This window comes from Temnothorax americanus, unplaced genomic scaffold (assembly GCF_048541705.1).
Source record: "Temnothorax americanus isolate GAGA-0224 unplaced genomic scaffold, ASM4854170v1 Scaffold16, whole genome shotgun sequence".
NCBI lineage: Eukaryota > Metazoa > Arthropoda > Insecta > Hymenoptera > Formicidae > Temnothorax > Temnothorax americanus.
The window spans coordinates 3,406,554-3,425,807 of NW_027509297.1; the positions used below are offsets into that span (position 1 = coordinate 3,406,554).

General features: G+C 33.7%; 1 protein-coding gene across 1 annotated transcript; it reads left to right on the forward strand.

The window, feature by feature from the left end:
• The first annotated feature begins 17,488 nt into the window (after positions 1-17,488).
• On the forward strand, positions 17,489-19,046 carry LOC143895550 (uncharacterized). Its single transcript, XM_077402757.1, has one exon. It carries the CDS (start codon positions 17,793-17,795, stop codon positions 19,044-19,046), a length of 1,254 nt encoding a protein of 417 aa, XP_077258883.1. The 5' UTR covers positions 17,489-17,792.
• The last annotated feature ends 208 nt before the right edge of the window (positions 19,047-19,254 follow it).

The following is a 19,254-nucleotide window of genomic DNA, read 5'->3' on the forward strand; positions in this document are numbered from 1 at the left end:
TCTACACCAGCGAGCCACCTTCGGATCCCCGCCGCCGGCCGCGTCCCACGTCCCGCCGTCCCAGAGCGACGGCGCCGTAGTCGGAACGGACACCAGGCCAACGGGATCCAGAAGAGGACGGAGAGTCCATGCCCGCCACATTGCGCCGTCTCATTGGCCCCGCACGGAATATGTAGGTCTCTACCTCGGGAAAGTCCTTTTCTCTCTCTGCTGCCTCTCGGTGACGCTCATGATTTCTCGCTCAGCCCTACTCGGTCGTCCCTCCTCGTCCTCGTCGTTTCATCACGCATCGCGCTCTCCTCCTGTCTCCTCATCGGCTGCCTACTCCACATCTCCGTCTTCTTCACGGTTGTATCCCGAAGTCGAGCGTCTTGCTCCGACCTGATTCTCTTCCTGCTTTCTCTCTCGCCGCCACGTTGCGCCGCTTTGTCCTTTCCGCGCGCTTACGTACCCAATGTCTTCGTCCTTCTTCCGCGTGCCGGTGGCATATCGCGGTGTCTGCGGCTTGCTCCGCGCTCAGCTGTATACCTTTCTCACTCGCCTATCAGGTCGGGTATTCCCTTTCATCCCTTTAGTCCCATCTTCCGCACCTCCTCGCATCGTTGCGTCTTTCCCTTTTTTTCTTCTTCTCTCTTTCCCCTCGTTCATTCCTTCGTCCTTCCCTCGTGGTTACCGATATAAAGAACACGAGTCGACTTACGCTCTGATTTTGACGAGATTCCGCAGGTGCATCGCGCGAATGTAAGTTCAATGAGAAAATGTATCGTTCTCGTGAATCGAATTAAGGAATAAACTTCGTCAGGAAGAAATGTTATTTTGCCGACACAACGGAACCTATTAGAAATATACGATGGAAACTTTGTTGAAGTTCGCTGGTAAATCATTTCACAAATCTTCCCGAAATACAATGTGATATTTTAATTAAAAAAAATTCCTTTTACATCTCCAACTCGAAAACTTTAAAATTAGTGTGCAACATAATAACTACAAATTTTTTATTCATACGATCACATATAATATTTAGTCGCATTGATCGAATGACTTCATCTGGCAATTAAATCCCGAATTCAATATTAAAGTAGAAAATTCAAGCATTTTTATAGAAATACGGTATGCCAATGTGAAAGAAATACTTGATGGAAATGGGAATGCAATTCGGCAACGATAAAAGACAAATGTGTGAAAACACATTTGATTTTCATCCCTCGGGATTTTATTTTGATTTTGTTCACTTCGTCAAGCAGATGAGTTATCCACAAATTTTCCAATTCTCTTCCTTTTGGTTTGTTCTCTCTCTGCGCTTCTTCAACGCAATCCTTGCCTTTCACGTATCGTCCCGCGTATCCATCTATCGCTCTTTAATTTCGTTCGCCGTCTCTCGACCGCCACACCTCGTGTTACATGTCATCCTGATCTCGTCGTTTATCACCGATGTCATCGCGCCACCGCTGCGAGGCGCATCCAAGCGTTGCAATGCGTTTCCTTCCTAACGCGGAGAAGGATTTCTCGTGGTCGTTTCGCGAAGCGTATGGATGTCGGGCTGGTCAAACAGGATGGCCATTATATTTCTTTTTTTTTACGAGTTCTGGCTTAAATGTCTCGCTCGAAGTGGAATATCAAACTACAAGTTTTTAATCGATTACGGTCGAAAAACTTACTCGCTTACGTGCGAACAGAATTCACCCCTCGATGAATTATTTATATAGGATATTTCATACGTATTGGTATGTAAATGCGGCTGGCCGAGATATGTACATCGAATTCGCTAACTGCTACAGCGGAATATCCGGATAGCATTTGAATAGCGATACTCAATCGATTAAGGTTCGGTTTCGACTAAAATGGAATTTTACGAAATAAAATTTATGTGTGTGACACATAGGTAACAGACATAAATATAGAAATAAAATTGTGATGGAATAATTGTCGTACCATCAAGTTATACAAGCTATATTATTGTATTAGCTAGAATAAAGAGTCTGAATCAATTATGTATTCTATAAATCTCAAATTATTTAATCGATTAATTTTTAATTATGTTATTTACGATTAATTATAAAATTTATTATAATTGTATATGTACAGTATACATTTATTTTAAAAAAGCACATGCTTTTTATGTACAAAAATGTGTGAAAAGATATGCCACAATATATGATACAAAGTATAACTGATGGCAAAGGATATATACACATATTTAAGAAAATTACTTCGCGCTATTATATAAATTTTTAACCTAATATTTTTATGAAATAAACCAGAATATCGCAGATATTGGACTTTAATTGTTATTTTATTTCTAATTATTAATTTCATATGTCGTTTATAACAGTAATTATAATCATTTCGGTGGAATAAAATGACATTTAATACGAACGAAAAATTAAATACACTCCTGACATTCTCAATCATCCATGGCCATTCCCTACACATTTCTAAAAAGTAATGAGATTCACGATTTGTATGTTACTGATATCAGCATAAAATTTCAACGCCTATCTTCTCTTTTGTCTGCTTTCAACCTATTCTTGTGGCTATGAAGTATATCTTACGTGTAATACACGGTATGTTACACATACGTAAAATACACGGATAACGTTCTTATACGAACATTTATAAGCTTGAAAGAGTACAAGCGCCTTTCGTACGTGTTCCGTAACCTTATTTTGTCAAACTTAAATTTCGAAAGAAGCAAAACCAAATGTTTACTCTGATAATAATAGCAATTTCATCAAAAATATTGATAATAATAGCAATTTTATCAAAAATATTGTGCAATTAATTCTGACAGAAATAAAGAGTATAAATGTCTTTCAAAATACAATGTTCTCTATTTCGAGTTTGAAGTCGGCATATTTTGGAGGTAAGACGACGTTAGCTGCAGAAATATATTTGCCTTTTTTAATGCTTTGACGGAAGATAGGCAAACCCGTATCCCCGTTTCGCGACGTCGACGATGTGGTGATGTGCAGCGAAAAGCGAAAAGTCAAGCGTCCTGTATACACACTCGTTATACATCGAGCGCGACGGACCACTCACGTCAGGCCGAGTTTGCATCTTAAAGAATGTTCGCAAAATCGCACTGAACTCTCTGACTCCGACCTCGCTGTGACGCAACGGTTTCGAATTATATCTGTTCATGCAGGTCATGAGATTTGTAACAGCATTGATTTTCTCGGTTTGGATAAGAAGTTAAATTAAAAATGATATTATGTAATGATATTATACAAAAACCGATTATTGGGTATTTTGGTGATATTTGGAACATTGCACGAGATAAAGTCTCAAAAAACTTGTTGCATAATCGTTATTTCAATTGTAACACTAGCATGTAAAATATCTCAACATTTTATAAGATTTTCTTATTAATAATTTTAAAAAATTTATATATGATCTCCAGTTTATAGATATTATTATCATCTATTTCATCAAATATACATGTATTTTATATCATCTTTACATAAAGCAAATCAAATTTATTTTGTACAAGATAAGATCTCGAAAAAGCTGATTGCATAATCGTTATTTCAGTACTAGAATGTAAAGTATTTCAACATTTATAGGATTTTTTTATTAATTATATTAAAATATTCATATATGACCTTTACTTAAGAATAATACCTCCTATTTCTTAAAAATCTATATTTTCTTTATTCTTCTACATAAAACAAGATAAAATATATTTGTTTTTTTTTTAATAATAGAATATGTAACAAACTAGTTCTTCAATTCAAAACTCACAAAATTTCTTTAAAAATTTATTGACCTAACATTTTGTTTCAGTTTAATCTGTATATATTATACATATACATTTTTGACAAAGAACAATTATTTCTCAAAATCAATAGACCCAAGCGCAAATGTGGTAGGAAGTTCCAACAGCTCGTATAACGACGCTTCCAACTAATCCTCGCTCTGGCTGCTTAACGCATGGAAATTAATAATGAGACAGAATAGAAATCCTAGAGCGATAAGCCCAGGATCTACATAACTCCATGTGGATTATGCAGCAACGCGCAGCCACCAACCCGTATTGAACGAACGATCGAGGAACAAACACAGAATCGGTTCATTTAATCCACGATCGCAGCAGCTGTCTAGCCCCCAAAATAATCAGAAATAAAGTCTTCTGAAACGCGCTGCTTGGAAGACGCTCTCAATATTTTAACGTGTAAAAATAATTTGACCCTTTAACGTGAATAGTTTTAGAAAACGACAATTCTTTTCGACCCATGTGTTAATAATAATAAAAATTTATTGTATCAATTTTAATTGTAAAAATCTCCTTTTACTAAATCCTATGTACAATTTTACTATATCCGCATTTTTCTCTTTTGATGTATTTAAAAAAGTTTATTCAAAAAATATTATAAATATATAATACACACTATTAATACACATAAAACATATTGTAACCAAAATAATATAAATTAAATTAAATATTAAACATTCTTTGGCGTTTTTTTTATGATGTTCTCGTGAGATAGTTGCACGTTATTGGCTTTAACGAAATTGTCGAGATACAGAGATCTCGCGGTATGCTGCGTTAACTCCCTGGGTTCCGCAAAGCGCATATGCGCGCATTTTCTATAGTAAACGTTACGTATGCTATAGATAAATGCGCTCATATGCGGTTTACGGAACCCAGGGCTAATATACAGCAATTCGGAATTTATTGCGTGCATTTTCTTTTTGTACGTGCACAATTTCTCGCGTGGCTATTTAGGCAGTTTATTCTCGGAGATGTTCGGCGACAGTCATCGATGAATAGTAATTGCTCGCAGGTCGTCGTACCTAGTTACTTGAAAACCGAAACGTAGTTTAAACAACCCGTAACACGGTACGAATTCGCTGTCCAATGTCTTCGTATTCGTGTCACGTCTATGTTGCCGCGCGATAGTATACAGTCTGCGTCTCTGCGATACGATTTACTTCGGTTGGAATCGGTTGTCGAAGCTCTCGACAGAAATGCAAAATAATTTTTTTTCCCCGTCAATATTTCAAAAAGTATACTTTTTGATATAAAAATGGAGATAGCGTGACAAAATAATACTCAAGAAAACACAATAGCATCTTTCAACAATCTGTCTCATACATTACATTTTTACTTAAAATGCTCATATATGTTATATTATTTAAAAAGTTCATGTTATTTATATTTTAACAAAACAACATGATAAAGCAATATGTAAAATAATCATGTCAGAGAAATTACTCTAGAAAAAGATATATATATTTTAAAAAATAAAGAAATATCTAATTCTCTCTTAATATACATGCATATAAGTACTTACAAAAAATGTATGTAATATTATTATAATAAGAAATAATAATTATAACATTTAAATTGGATATTTAACTTATTAAAGAATATATTATAGATAATAAATAGCTGTTAAATAAACATGGAAATTTTTGTTACTTTGAACACCTTTGAGTATATTAAAAAATTCTTTGAGGTCGTTTATATACACGTTGTTTTACAAACTTCCTAAAATTGCTTGGCCTTGTAAGTATTTGAGAATATATATACATATATGTAGTTAAACATCCCACGCTTTATATTTTAAAAGAACAACACCATACAACATTGTGGTATTAATTCTCATGCACGCAGTACTTTTGTAGCAAATATTTTGTAAAAGCGTTATTTCGTTCTGTTAGAATTAACCAATTAGCTTCTTTTTATTAAATGCGTTTAAGTAAATATTTAAAAAAATTATATTATTATTAAAAATTAATAATTAACCATTATACATTTTATTTAATATAATTTTTTCAGAATAAGAGTATGATGATATATTTGTAAAAATAAGTTATATATATTTTCAAAAAATATACAAATAAAAATAAATATGCATCTTTCTTTATAATGTTCTTCTTTTTATAAGTATATTAGATCAGTTTATATGAAATGTCTTTGCGTATAATATTAATAAAAAAGTACATTTTGTACGTGTAGATATTTATAATTAATTTTTAAAAAATCATAAATGTATAAAGATATTTATAAAATACTTATACTCAGAAACGAGAATGTATTCCTTTTAATACTTTGCGCTAGATATATTACTGATGACTTCTTCATCAACGTTTCCGACAATTGATCTACAACTGTAGAAGTGTAGAGAACGATCGCGCCTTCGAGACGCGGAGAAGTAGCAGCGGAATTCGAATCTCACGGCACAGAGCATTTAAGCGGCAAACAGGCCGGAGCTTAATAGCAGCTCGTTTCCATCGGGAAACCGGCAGCCGGTTGAACGCGTGCAGTTTCGACAGGCAAGCTCGAAAGCGCGAGCGCGCGCGTAACGCGAGCTTCAGCCAGTTCGAATGCCGGAGATAACTAAACTGTTTCCCAGGCTCGCGGGCCGGTCCGGGTTAAGGAAAACACGGCCGACCGTGGTATTCCCGTGAGATAGTTCCACGACGAGTTTCGATGTGCGTTGTGCGACTGAAACTCGCACGTCGTGCGGTCGCGACACCGGCTCAAAGATGGCAATTTGCGTCGACGATAGTTTCAAAACGGGCCAAACTTTAGTTTAGAACAATTTATTTTTATGACTTTAACGACATTTAAAATAAAGTCTCGAAAATTTCGTTATGAATCTATAACAAGATTTTACGAGGTATTATTCTTGGAAATTCTTCATTAGTCCATCATAGCAAAACCAATTAATTTTCGATTCCTGCACAAATAATTTTCAGTTGCGCTTATATTGTAACTTTCAAAAATTCTTTTTATGTATTTTCGACACGGTGCATTTTCATTTCGATCCGAATTCTTGCTCCTAAGAACACTTTTTATTGCACAAACAGATTTGTGCAAACATTTCAATCTTTAAAGGTATTTTTTCAACCAAGGACTCATAGATTTTCAATTCTACATGTTTTTATTTTAAATTTTACAAAAATCTAATCTTTTCTGCAGGTTACTGCTTTTATCTTGCAAAAAATTATCAATTTTATAGATTTTTTTATAATTTTACACCCGTAGTTCTACGCATTTTATTTTCAGCTCAAGATAAATTGTTATATTAAAGTTACTTAATAAGAATGTTCAGTCGCCTTTCTTTATCGAGAAGATTATCAAATGCTTTTCCTAAATTGGAGTATTATCTACATTAATTAATGTCTTAATTGATACAGTTGAAACGTCTTTCCAATCATATGTGAATTACTTAACGTCGAAGTAAATCGAGATAATTACCATGAAAGGGAAACTTCCATGTAAGCGTTATCTTGCTATTCCCTCATTTCAATTCCGCGAAGATGCTTGGGTATTCATGGAAATTGAATTTGTAATACGACTGCTACACGCCGTCACAGGCTACCGAGCAAACGTGCTATCGATATCATTCCTACGATGGATTAGTCGAACTTGAGAAAGGTGCCCTCACCAAATCGATTATCAAACTCTGTCCTTGTCCGATCAAATTGCATAGTTGTATCATTTCGGACTGTACTGATCGGATTGCCTTTTACTTGGCGGTATTCAGGTGTCCATATTAACTGATGCATAATTATGTGACGGAAATTACGTTCAATGTTCATCGCGAATCTTGAGAGCTCGGAGAGCCTGCGAAACGCTCGCGCGGTTCTCTGGGTGCTAATCTATTTCGATCGCTAATTTTGACAGTTAATTTTAGGAAGCCCAACCAGAGCAGTAATGGGGTCTGCAGCGTGGAACAAGCTTCTCGTCCGTTATCGATAATGTCGACGGCGGCGTGGCTGTGTACCGGATGTGAGGGATTGCTTGTGTATCGGGAGCACGTTTGAAATTTCAGAGAAAAGAGACGAACCGTGGCTGGCGTCTCTTCCTCCGCCGAAACGCCGAACTTGATTTTATGTTCGCTCACGCGCTGGTTTGCTCGTTAAGTTCTCACATTGTTAGAGTAATTATGTTTCTTCAAACCGCACGCGCTGAGATTATTAATTCTTAACCCTGAGTAATGTCGGTCTTGAAAAACAGTTTCAAGCTAAAGCCAAAAATAGTATGCTTAATTAATTTAATAATTATTATTCTAAATAAGCATTTTTTTTAGAAATAAACTGTAAAGATTTTATTATGAAAAATATCCCAACCTGCCAACCAAGATTCGAACCTGGACCTCATCATCTCTACATTTCGTGATGGGTAAAATTTATGAGACTTTATAAAAAGATTTGAGACTAAAACCTTCCTAAATTGACTTCCGTAATAGTCACTTGTTTTTATGCTGTTTCATAAAAGAAATTATTCATAATTATTATCTACTCGCAATATATTCCCACTATTTCGTATTTCGTGTGTCACTATCTTACACGTAAATATTGTGCTCGGAATTTTACGATAACAGCAATGTGATAAAATCCGAGATAAAAACGAATATATCTCGTGATTAGACGCTGAACTCCCGCAATCAAATGTCCCATCAAAATGTAGACGTGTGCATCGGCGATGTACGGTAAATCTGCGCGAGTAAAATCCTTCTGGATCGCGTAGATTGGCACTCAATTTTGTTGGGTTTGACCGGGCTGCGTAATGAAGTTTGTGGTAAAGGCAGCCTACCGATTGCTGCTGATGTGCAACGCGAGCGGTGGCTTCGACGCACCGCGAAACGAAATATCACCGACGAGACGACGAACCGAGCGTGCCACGCCGATTATTCTGCGGTCTTAGAATGAGCGAATACGAAACAATGACACTTCTCTCGTTGTGGTCTGGTATATGTATATACATATAGGAGAAATTAATTTGTTTTCTTGGGTAAATAACACTGATAAAACCATTTTCTTTTTCAAACATCAAGTATAACAAAGTTCAAAGAACGATTTGCGTGTTGATGGAACAGTTGCGTTAATAACTGTGTAATTATTACATATATTTTCAATCCATTACATTAATTATATGATTTTATTTTATTAGTTTAATATTTGTTTAATGATGCTATATATTTATTCGTCCAAGTGTCGATTTTGCACTGAATAAATATTCAGTTATTTTTTACAGGCTGTACTGTGTTTAAAATAATAATTTTTTATATTTTTAGATTACAAATCTTAAATTAAAATAATTATATTTTTTCAAAAAATAAAGTCTATGTATAATATACATATATTAAATTTAAGATTTGTAATCCAAAAATTTTTAAAATTACTTCATTATTTTAAATATATGTACATGTATATGTATAGTATATTATCTGGTATATACCATCAGTCATTCTTCCATTCTTTTCGCTTGCGACCACAAAAGACGCATGTGAAAATAAATGATGCGCGGTTGCATGCATAATATTAATGTTAATTTTACATTAATTACTGGAAAAGTAGATTTGTCTAAAATAACTCGACGTAGAATTCTAATAAGCGCAAGTGTAAAGTCGAAATCTGCATATGGCAAAATGTTTTACTAAGAAAAAGAAAAATAATGGAAAACAGAGATTGTATGAAATAATACAATTTTATAAAATAAGTTTTATATTATTTTAAAAAAATTAAAACGTTTTTTAATAAAAACTAATATTTTGTATAGATAGTAATTCTGATTTACATGGAAGGTAAAACTAAAAGCCAGGTCTAATAACAGAAAAATTTATTTTTTAAAAACATTACAATATACATCCGTAAACACGTTTAAAATAATTTTAAAAGCATTTTACTTGCGCTATTAAAGCATATTAATATTCACACACCTATGCAATTTATATACTACTAGACATCACAGACGCGCGCTTCGCGCGCGCTATTTAGCTTTAGCTGCTATTTCCGGCTGAACGAGGTACATCCAGATCTCGAATCTCAACAAACTTTTTTTTACTTTCAGAGATCTTAAATATTCTTCTCGTACTTATTTTTTGCAACAAAACGCATTTTAATTTTTGCTCCAAGAACGTTCCAAACTTCAACTACATGAACTTTGGAATAATCATGCGGGTGTAAATATTTCTAAAAAAAATAGATATAAATTTATTAAAAATATATTAAATTTTTTTTTCTAATGTCTCATAAAGATTTATTTCTTTTTTATTGTTGTCGAAATAAATAAATATTATACAATAACTTCTCGTTATTGGTATTAGTCTACATATATTATATTATTAAAATATTTATTCTCAGTGTGTAAGACTTAAAATATCACGGAAATTTTTGTATTAATTTATACTTTCCTACTCATAATCTGACGCAACATATTAAATTGCCGTGCAATTTTCTCTCATGTTAATATTCAACATTGCTTTGTCATGGAACATCAAAAGCTCGGAAAATTGCCTCTTTATGAAAATTTCGGACGTTCACGTGTACATAATGAAAGCCCGCGAAAGATAGATGCAGATTGCACGTAACATAAAGTTCAATGCAATTTTCGCATTTCGCATCGCTATTACATTTTGCACTTATCTTCTCGTATCATGAAATAATTTATGTTCAATTCGCTACTAAATCAATAAAATAAAAGCCGGAAAAGAGGACAAACATAGCTGTAAACTTGTTTTATAGGAAGCAGATTATAAGCTTCAGCGATGTGCCTGCGATGCACAGAGAAAGTTTTGCTGAGGTCAACTTTCTCCGATCTGAAAGATTCTTCGACAATGAAATCGTATGACAAATAGCAACGCGTGATGATCTTTTGCTCAAACTTTTATATTGATTTTTTTTATATATAAAAATGTATGAAGCAAAAGCGTTCGCAAAATCTCTACGAACCAAAGTTTGCAAAAATAAAATATTAAAATATATATGAAAGAGCAGAAAGAGAGAGAGAGAGAGAGAGAGAGAGAAACATAATCATGTAGTGCAAACTTTTTATGTAAATGTAAAAATTATCTTACAAATTACAAAAACACGTCTAAAATAAAAAATGGAGTACTTGAAATGGAGTACATGAAAAATGCGTGCGCACGTGCGGGTGTATTATATCATGTATTTTATATCACATCATAAATTGTAACCATATATCTCCATTTCATCCTGTACATAAAGTCCTTCGGTGCTAAAAGAGAGGAAGTTAATTAACCACTTTACAGTCAAGTTATTTTAAGCTTAAGAACCTCGTTGGGTCAGCTTTCTTTGTGTACGTAAAAAATTCTAATTAACTTTCTGCATGGAAGTCAGCATTATTTATATTATAAGTCGACGAACAAACACACACATGCGCACATCGCACAAAATCTTGGAAAAGCATAGAACAAAAATTGAATATTTTTAGATAAAATAATATTAAATGCTATAATTAGTATCAGTATTAACAATTTTGATTAGCTATAATATTGTTACAGACGTATGAGTATTTTCATAGTAACCGAAGAGTTAATTATACTTACATACGCAAGGAATGTAAATGGATAACAAACTCTGACGAAGCTCTTTTCAGTATCTATAAAAAGAGCGATGTGAAAAGTCATAGAAAACTATACAAATAATCGTATTTTTCGTGCCGTCAGACTGCCATGTTAATTAATATTCGTATGCATCACATTTCATTAATTAACGTCTGTCGAAAAGAGATCAATCGAGCAGAGAGTTGACGCATTTAATTAGCGACGACTATACATAAAACGTCCCCGTCGCGATTTATTCTGCAAGTACTTGGCATCACGTGCATATATTCATGTATTCCCTCGCATATGTTATCATTTATTTTTTATGTTCTCTATATCTAATCGCAATGTATTAAAACTTGGGGAATATTTTCCTCGTAACCTCGCCATATCTAAAATAATCTAAGTAAATGTTTGTACTTCTTTCTTTTTAAAATGTATATTTAAAAAGCGATCTAAAAAAATTAATTCTAATACTAATTTAAAATTAAGAATTCTTGACTTCTCGAGCTTTAAAAAAAATCTTTCATAAGTCAGCACATGTGTGTGTGTGTGTGTGTGTGTGTGTGTGTGTGTGTGTGTGTGTGTGTGTGTGTGTGTGTGTGTGTGTGTGTGTGTGTGTGTGTGTGTGTGTGTGTGTGTGTGTGTGTGTTTGTAACTTAATTTATATATAATAAAAGGAAATTTTTTATAATAAAAATGTATGTAGAAAGATATTAAACATATTTGTAGAAATAAGTAAAAAGTTAATACGATTTATCGGAACAAAAGCTCATTAATTGGTCATTGCTCCCGCATTAAATACATTTTCCATTGTAATTTTATTCGCTTTTCTTCCTGCCCTTATGATTGCAATGTAGAAGGTAATCAACACTTGTGAAGGGGGTAACAGAAAAAGGTAATTATGTGGCTGCGGATAACGCACGAAAGCAGCTCTAAAATATTATTCGGGCAAATAATATCTCCGGATGCACGCTCTGGAGCGAGGCAAATATTTACGCGCGATATGAAATGCAAATTTTCAACGGACTCAACGCGACAGTCATTTAAAAAAATAGCCGCGTCGTATTTATTGTGAAAGCGAAACGTTAGCAAGAGAAACTATGATTGAACGTTCACATCAGTCATTCCACAGAAATACTATACATAAATGATGCAATCTATTGCTACGAGTATTTCTTATATCATAATTTATATCATCTCAGTGATGATTCATAGTATATAATTAAATGCGTCTTACAATGATATCGAAAGTGGTATGCATATTAGACGAATTAAAAATCGCACGGTTGTTATACTGAATGCGGCATTAAGAAAAAGTGAGAATGCAAGTCTTTAACTTTTACGGCGCGCTATTCGCGCATCATATTAGGTGTACTACCCGAAGACACGAAAACGCAATTTTCTGCATTTGCGAAACCACTAAGCTATCTCTAGCGACAACAAAATCATTTTAACGAACTTGCGTGAAAGCGTAGAATAAAACTGCGTTTAAAACATACGAAGAAATCTATAGTCATACGACAAAGTCAAACTGTACGTCTTGTCGTCAACTTTTTTGTCTCTACAATGCAATGTATGTACATACAATATATGTATATACACATATCGTGGATAAACGCAAAAGGATAAATCGCATTAGTTCTTTATACTTGGCTGCGATATGTTTAACAATGTACAATAGAATTGCAATAGTAAGCAGTACAGCAAGGATTACATATTAATTATCAACTAGTCACACATCCTTGTTCAAGGCGCCATGAGAATCTCTCACGTAGTCACACGTATCTGCATGAAACAATAAGATTTTTCTGTCTGATACTTTCAAAGGTCAGTGAACTGTAGACAGACAGCGACAATTCACAAAATGCACATACAAATTGTGCTAAATTATAGGTTAAAAAAGAGACAAGAGTTGAGAATAAACACCATACATTAAAACGTTAATTAGTTAATATTTTCTGCAATTGCATTTTTCATATTATATGTATATAAAATAATACATATATGTACATACTTGGAAAATCATCTTAGTTTTTATTTTGCCGTGTTTAGCATGTCATACAAGTTTTAGTTTTCTTGTTATCATGTTAATAAAATGCATTTTTGATGATACAAAGCTTCAAGATGTATTTAGCACAGTGTCATTTAAATAAAAAATGATCTTTTTTCCTACGACAAGTACCTATCGTAAAGCAGAAATACGACCGTCGTAAAAGACATATTCAATTTGATATTAATAAGAATGTTCGAACAACGAAGATTTACGGATTGGACAACCTTCTGTTTTTATCAGTATGTTCCACAATTAGGGTTTCATGCTTTCACGCGCATAGAAAGTGTAATCAGTGTGTTTAATATGTAACTCACTCTTCCATTTCACACAACATTCGATTATATGCCAACCGCGTTTGCCGGGTCATTAAACCTGCACATCGATAAATACTTGTTGTTAACGTAGCATTAGGTATCTTAACGTTGCCTGTATACGTGAATTATTGGGTTGCGCCGTAAACGAAGTTCGCCAATTTATGTAATTAATTAGTTGCTTCAGGCAGGTTCCGTTTTCCGATTGTCAGTGCCTGTTAGGTCAAAAGAACACGTAGGCAAAATCCATTTGCGAAGCTTACGTTCGACTATTGTCTTAAATGGCGTCTAAATGAATGAGGTGAAAGAGATAGAATAGTAATGCTGCAAACTAGCATTATGCTAAGTGACGCGATTAAATGGAGGCAACCGAGAAATAAAAGTTCATTATTAAATTTTTGTTTTAAAAATTTAACTCAATAAATTTTTTTATTTTAAAACGAATAGAAGTCAACAGCTATTATGTCATCGACATTTAAGATGTTCGCAAAAAAACTGGATTTATTAAAAAATATTCTTTTAAAAAATAGTCTATATAGATAATAAAATTACAATAAAATAAAATTACAATAAATTTATTTTTGTTTACTGCAGTATATATTATATTATATTATATCTTGTTTGTTTTGATTGAAAATAGTAATAAAAATAAAAAACTAAAGTTTTTTTTACATTTGAAGCACTGCGCGCGAATGTAAAAAAATTTAGTAATTTAAATTTTTTCCGTATAATTTCACGGAACACCGGTATCGCCGATCTCTCCCAGAATACGTGCCTGTACCCAGAAAGAGCACTGTGTGCCACGTGGCCAATTTTCTTCCGACAATATTGACCTTCCCGACGCTTCAGCGGAGGGACAAAAATTTCTACAGATTTCGTGCTATCGCCGCCAGTCGAAACGAGACAGGATATACCCGATGAGTGCGCTAATCCACAACGTTTGACGTGGAGACTCGATTTCGCTGCGGAATTATCGAGAGCATTGAAAGCTTTAAGCCCCACCGGACGAGATTCCGGAAAATTCGAGATTTATATTCTCCACGCGTCGGCTCAGCGGAAAAAGGAAAAATCTTTTAAATGTCAACCGCGCATTGATCCGTTTCTACGTTTTCACGAATTGGGAGGAAAAAATTCGCTATAGTGTTCGCGCGCAATCTTCCGTTATAAAATACTTTAAACGTTACTTAACCGTTTTTATACGTTGCGCACAGTTTATATTCGTCAAGCTTTACTATAAAAAAAAGATTTTGATTAAATTCAATTTAATTTAGACGAGTTATAACGGAATTACAAATACCTATAAGTTATACTGCTACTGACACTTAACTAAATAACTAATAAAAATACTGTTTACTTATTTAATTTTTTATTTGAGGAATGAATAAATAATTATGGGAAAATGCAATCATATATTATACAATAATTAAGCAGTAAAATTATTTTAAATTGTTTTAATTGCTTTAACTCCCAATAAATTACCCATCAGCAAGTGACGCATGTTTAAAGTTCAGAGAGAAATTTATTTCGGCGCGGAGAAGTAGGTACATACAACACCGACAAAAAGACACTTGGAACAGTACACATATAGAAACCTAGATTTCGATTCCTTTCGTTTTCTTTCGTCTGCATTGAAATATAACGGCAAAAGATTGCGTACACATATATTGCCTCTCTATTATATCTCTTACGCAGTTTGCCTTGTTCAGGAAGTCGAGTGTGCATCACGAGATCGAGTATCATTAAATCTTTAATCGTTTTCACGTTTCCTCTCCCCGTTTCCTTATCCTTCTCTCTCTTTCTCTTCCTCTCTTGCTCCAACACGGTGAGAGTAGCGGTGAAAGCCGAGCGCATCGCAAAAGTTCGAAAGCTTCCTCAGATGACGTCGCTACAATCGCTGCCGCGAGTATATAGACGATCGCCGGCGCCTCGTGAAGGTGCAAGAGACACGGATCAATGAAAAATGATCCTATAAAGAGCGAAAGCTGATCTCCTATCGCGATAGACAGGCAAAGAGCAATTTAATCATCTCAAGCTAGATCGAAGATATTAAAGTAATTGAGAGTTTTAGTAATGTTGACCCGAGTCAGCAATTTACTGCCAAGTTGTTATAACAAAAGTAAAAGTATTAAGTATTGCTAATAGGTATTGCTAATTTAATCACTTTATTGAGTATTTCAACGTAACAATTATTGCTGCTTCTCGGCAAACATTTTTTTTTTCATTTTATTTTACATATTAATAGTCATCAATTGCAAGAGCAATTAATGTATCGTTATCAGTAAATGATTTACGTTTTATGCATTATAACCATATAGAGATATAAGAATAATAGAGTCCGCAAGCGAGCTAAAAAAGCGATATAGGAATAGAAAGAGAAAGCTGTCTTTTCGCGATAGGAATATAAAAAAAAAACTGCAGTATATGGGCCCCTTCTGCCTTTGTCTGACAGAAGGAGCCCATATATATATATATATATATATATATATATATATATATATATATACTGCGCAGCGTTCTTTTTCTATTCCTATATCGCAGCCTCTTACGTGCTATAGCATATATGACTCGCGCACTCTAGTCTTATATCTCTATGGCATTAACTCTGTTGTCAAAAATAAATAAATTACAACCTTTTTCTCAAGCCGTAAATCTGTTTTTTAATGCTAATGTTGGATATTTTATGACTCGTTTCGTTCAAAAATATATAATACATCGATTTAAAATGTATGAGATAATTCAAGAATATAAATCATGATATATATAACTCAAAGAGTTGCATTATTTATATATTTCTTGATTACGCACATTTAATTTCACAAATTAATTAGATAACGATAAAAATAATATAAAAATGTGATAGATAAATTTTTAATTTAATTCAGCTCTTAAAAATATAAAATATGTAATAATTTTATATTAATGTGCTTTGCTTCTAAAATATCCATATTGTATAATTTCTCTAATAGTTTATGCTCCTCATTAAATGGTATTATACTCTCATTAACGAAAAGATAATTGCCTAATTTGAAAACATATGAAAAAAGGTCAAAAACCGTTTTAATAATTAAAATTGTGATAAGTTTATTATATGAACGTAAGGTTAGCACCTTAGTGCGAGAATAACACAATTTTTTAACAAATTTTCGTAAAGTTCACGATTTGCAAATTTATTCTAATTATTAATCCAATGCAATTTTACTCTATCTACTTTTCCATCATAAATAACCTCAAGTAAACGATACGTCGATTATACGTTCTATACATAATCCGTTTGTAAATTGATTCGCCGTGTTTAATATCGACAATCAATGTTAATCAGCTTAAACGCGGAATATGTTTTCCGATAATAGCACATTCTACTAATTAATACCGTTCGTAATTAGTAGATTACTTGCTTTACGCGTGAAACATATAATCCCCCGAATACCTACGCAATATTGCAATAGTTAATGAATCGGAAATGATAAATGTAACATTTCTCGAAGTCCCTAAAAAGACTCTTAAAAATAAAAGATATAAGTTGTTTTTTATGTGGAAACCAAAAATATTTTGAAACAGTCCGGAAATAAAAATTAAATATAATAGTAACAAGTAACAACAGTGTAAAAAAAACAATCATTTTTCTTTACTTATTCTCTATCATTTAGTATATATATATAATTTCATGTATATAAATAAAAAAAATTAAGAAAAGAGAGAAAGAATATTATAGCCATCTCAATATTCTCAATCTCTCTCGTTAATTCTTACATAAAATCTCTCTCTCTCTCTCGCTCTAGAGAGAGAAGTAGACGTGTACGAGCGTGCTCCTCATAATTGTTGAGATTTATGTGGAAAGTATTGGTTTCTTAATTCTGAAACTTGCGTCACGTGTGCAGGGACGGAGGATGTGCTAGTGAGATTGTTGTCTTGTGGCAAAACAGTCATTTGATGGTGATAATTTCATGCGAAATTAAACTATTGCATGGAATGTGGCGGCTGATGCCTGCTGATTCGGCATAATTTGGAAGGTGACGTTGACACGTGGTGATAGTGTCGGTGGCGTGTTGTGATATTTCATTTTCTTTGAAACTCTTAGAAGTCGGTAAAGAAGAATTTGTAATTATCACATGATAATGAGCAATAATGGAGAAGCAGGTGATATGTAGACATTGTAGGAAAGAAATAAAGACACAGTTGGTAAAATGCATACCTTGTGATAAAGTATTTCATCCGAGTTGCCATAAATTACATAAAGTATACGATTCTGCTAATGAGCTGGTCTCCTGTCATGGTAAATATGAGATATTTACTATAAAAAATACTCATTCTGAAGAAGCGAGTTCTGTGAAAGAGCGCAGACCATCGAATACAGAGGATAATCAAGCAGGATCCAGCATGGAAACTAAAATAGATTGGCTGGTGAGAAAAGTTAGAGATGAAATGATTCATAAAAATGAGATAAAGAGTATAATAACAAGTATAGTTAGAGAAGAATTAGAAGGCTACAGGAAAGAACTGGAAGAAATGAAGAAGATGTGGAGTGTAATGTCATCTGGAAATGCCTCGCGTAGTTACTGCGAAGCGGTCAAAGAGAAGAAAAAGGAAAATGTTATTATAATTAAACCGAAGGAGCAACAAGAGAGTGAGAAAACAAAAAAAGTGGTCAAGGAGAACATTGATATTAAAAATATGGCGGTAGGTGTATCCAAGCTGAGAAAAGGAGGAAAGGGAGCACTCATTCTGGGATGTGAAAGCGAGCAAGAATTAAAACAATTAAAATCAACTGCTGTGAGTAAATTAGGAGATAAGTACCAAATAATAGAGCCGAGGGGTGCTCAGCCGAAATTAAAAATTTTCAATTTGGATGAAGAAGAAATAAAGTGTGACGAGGGTCAAATAGTAGATATGATAATAAAACAAAATCATTTGGATGAAAAAAGAAGAGGATTTTATATTAAAATTGTGAAGAAGATTGATAGAAGAGGACAGGATGGAAATACTAATACGACCAGAGCTAAAAGGGAAAATGGTATGCTGATAGTTGAAGTTGATGAGATAACGCATGTGGAAATGTTAAAAACTGAGAAAATAAATATTGGATGGAGGAAATGCCATGTTACTAACTATGTTAACGTTAAAAGATGCTACAATTGTTGGGGATTTTACCACATAGCGAAAAACTGTACACGACCGGTAACATGTTCGAAATGTGCAGGGAATCATAAAGATAGTGAGTGTAAAGTCGAGAAAGAAAAATGTGTAAATTGTATGTATAAAAATAAAACCTACAACTTAAAAATAAATGAAGAGCATGGTGCTTTGAGTAGAGAATGTCCGACGCTTAAGAAATTACTAGAAGAGGAAAAAAAGAAAATTCGATGGAAAGATGATGCATAGCTACGGGATAAAGGAGAAGAAATAATGTATACAAATGCGCAAAGTCTGATGGTGCATAAAGATGAAATCTTCAATCAAATAATGGCGACAAAAAACCCAGCTATAGTGGCGTTGTCGGAGACAAGAGTAGATGGCAACATAGAAGATTTTGAGATAAATATGAGAGGCTACAGTCAAGTGAGGTGTGATGCTGAGAATAGGTATACAG

Bases quoted from the DNA above. Each gene is read 5' to 3' on its own strand.
- LOC143895550 (XM_077402757.1), top strand. From the start codon at position 17,793: ATGGAGAAGCAGGTGATATGTAGACATTGTAGGAAAGAAATAAAGACA.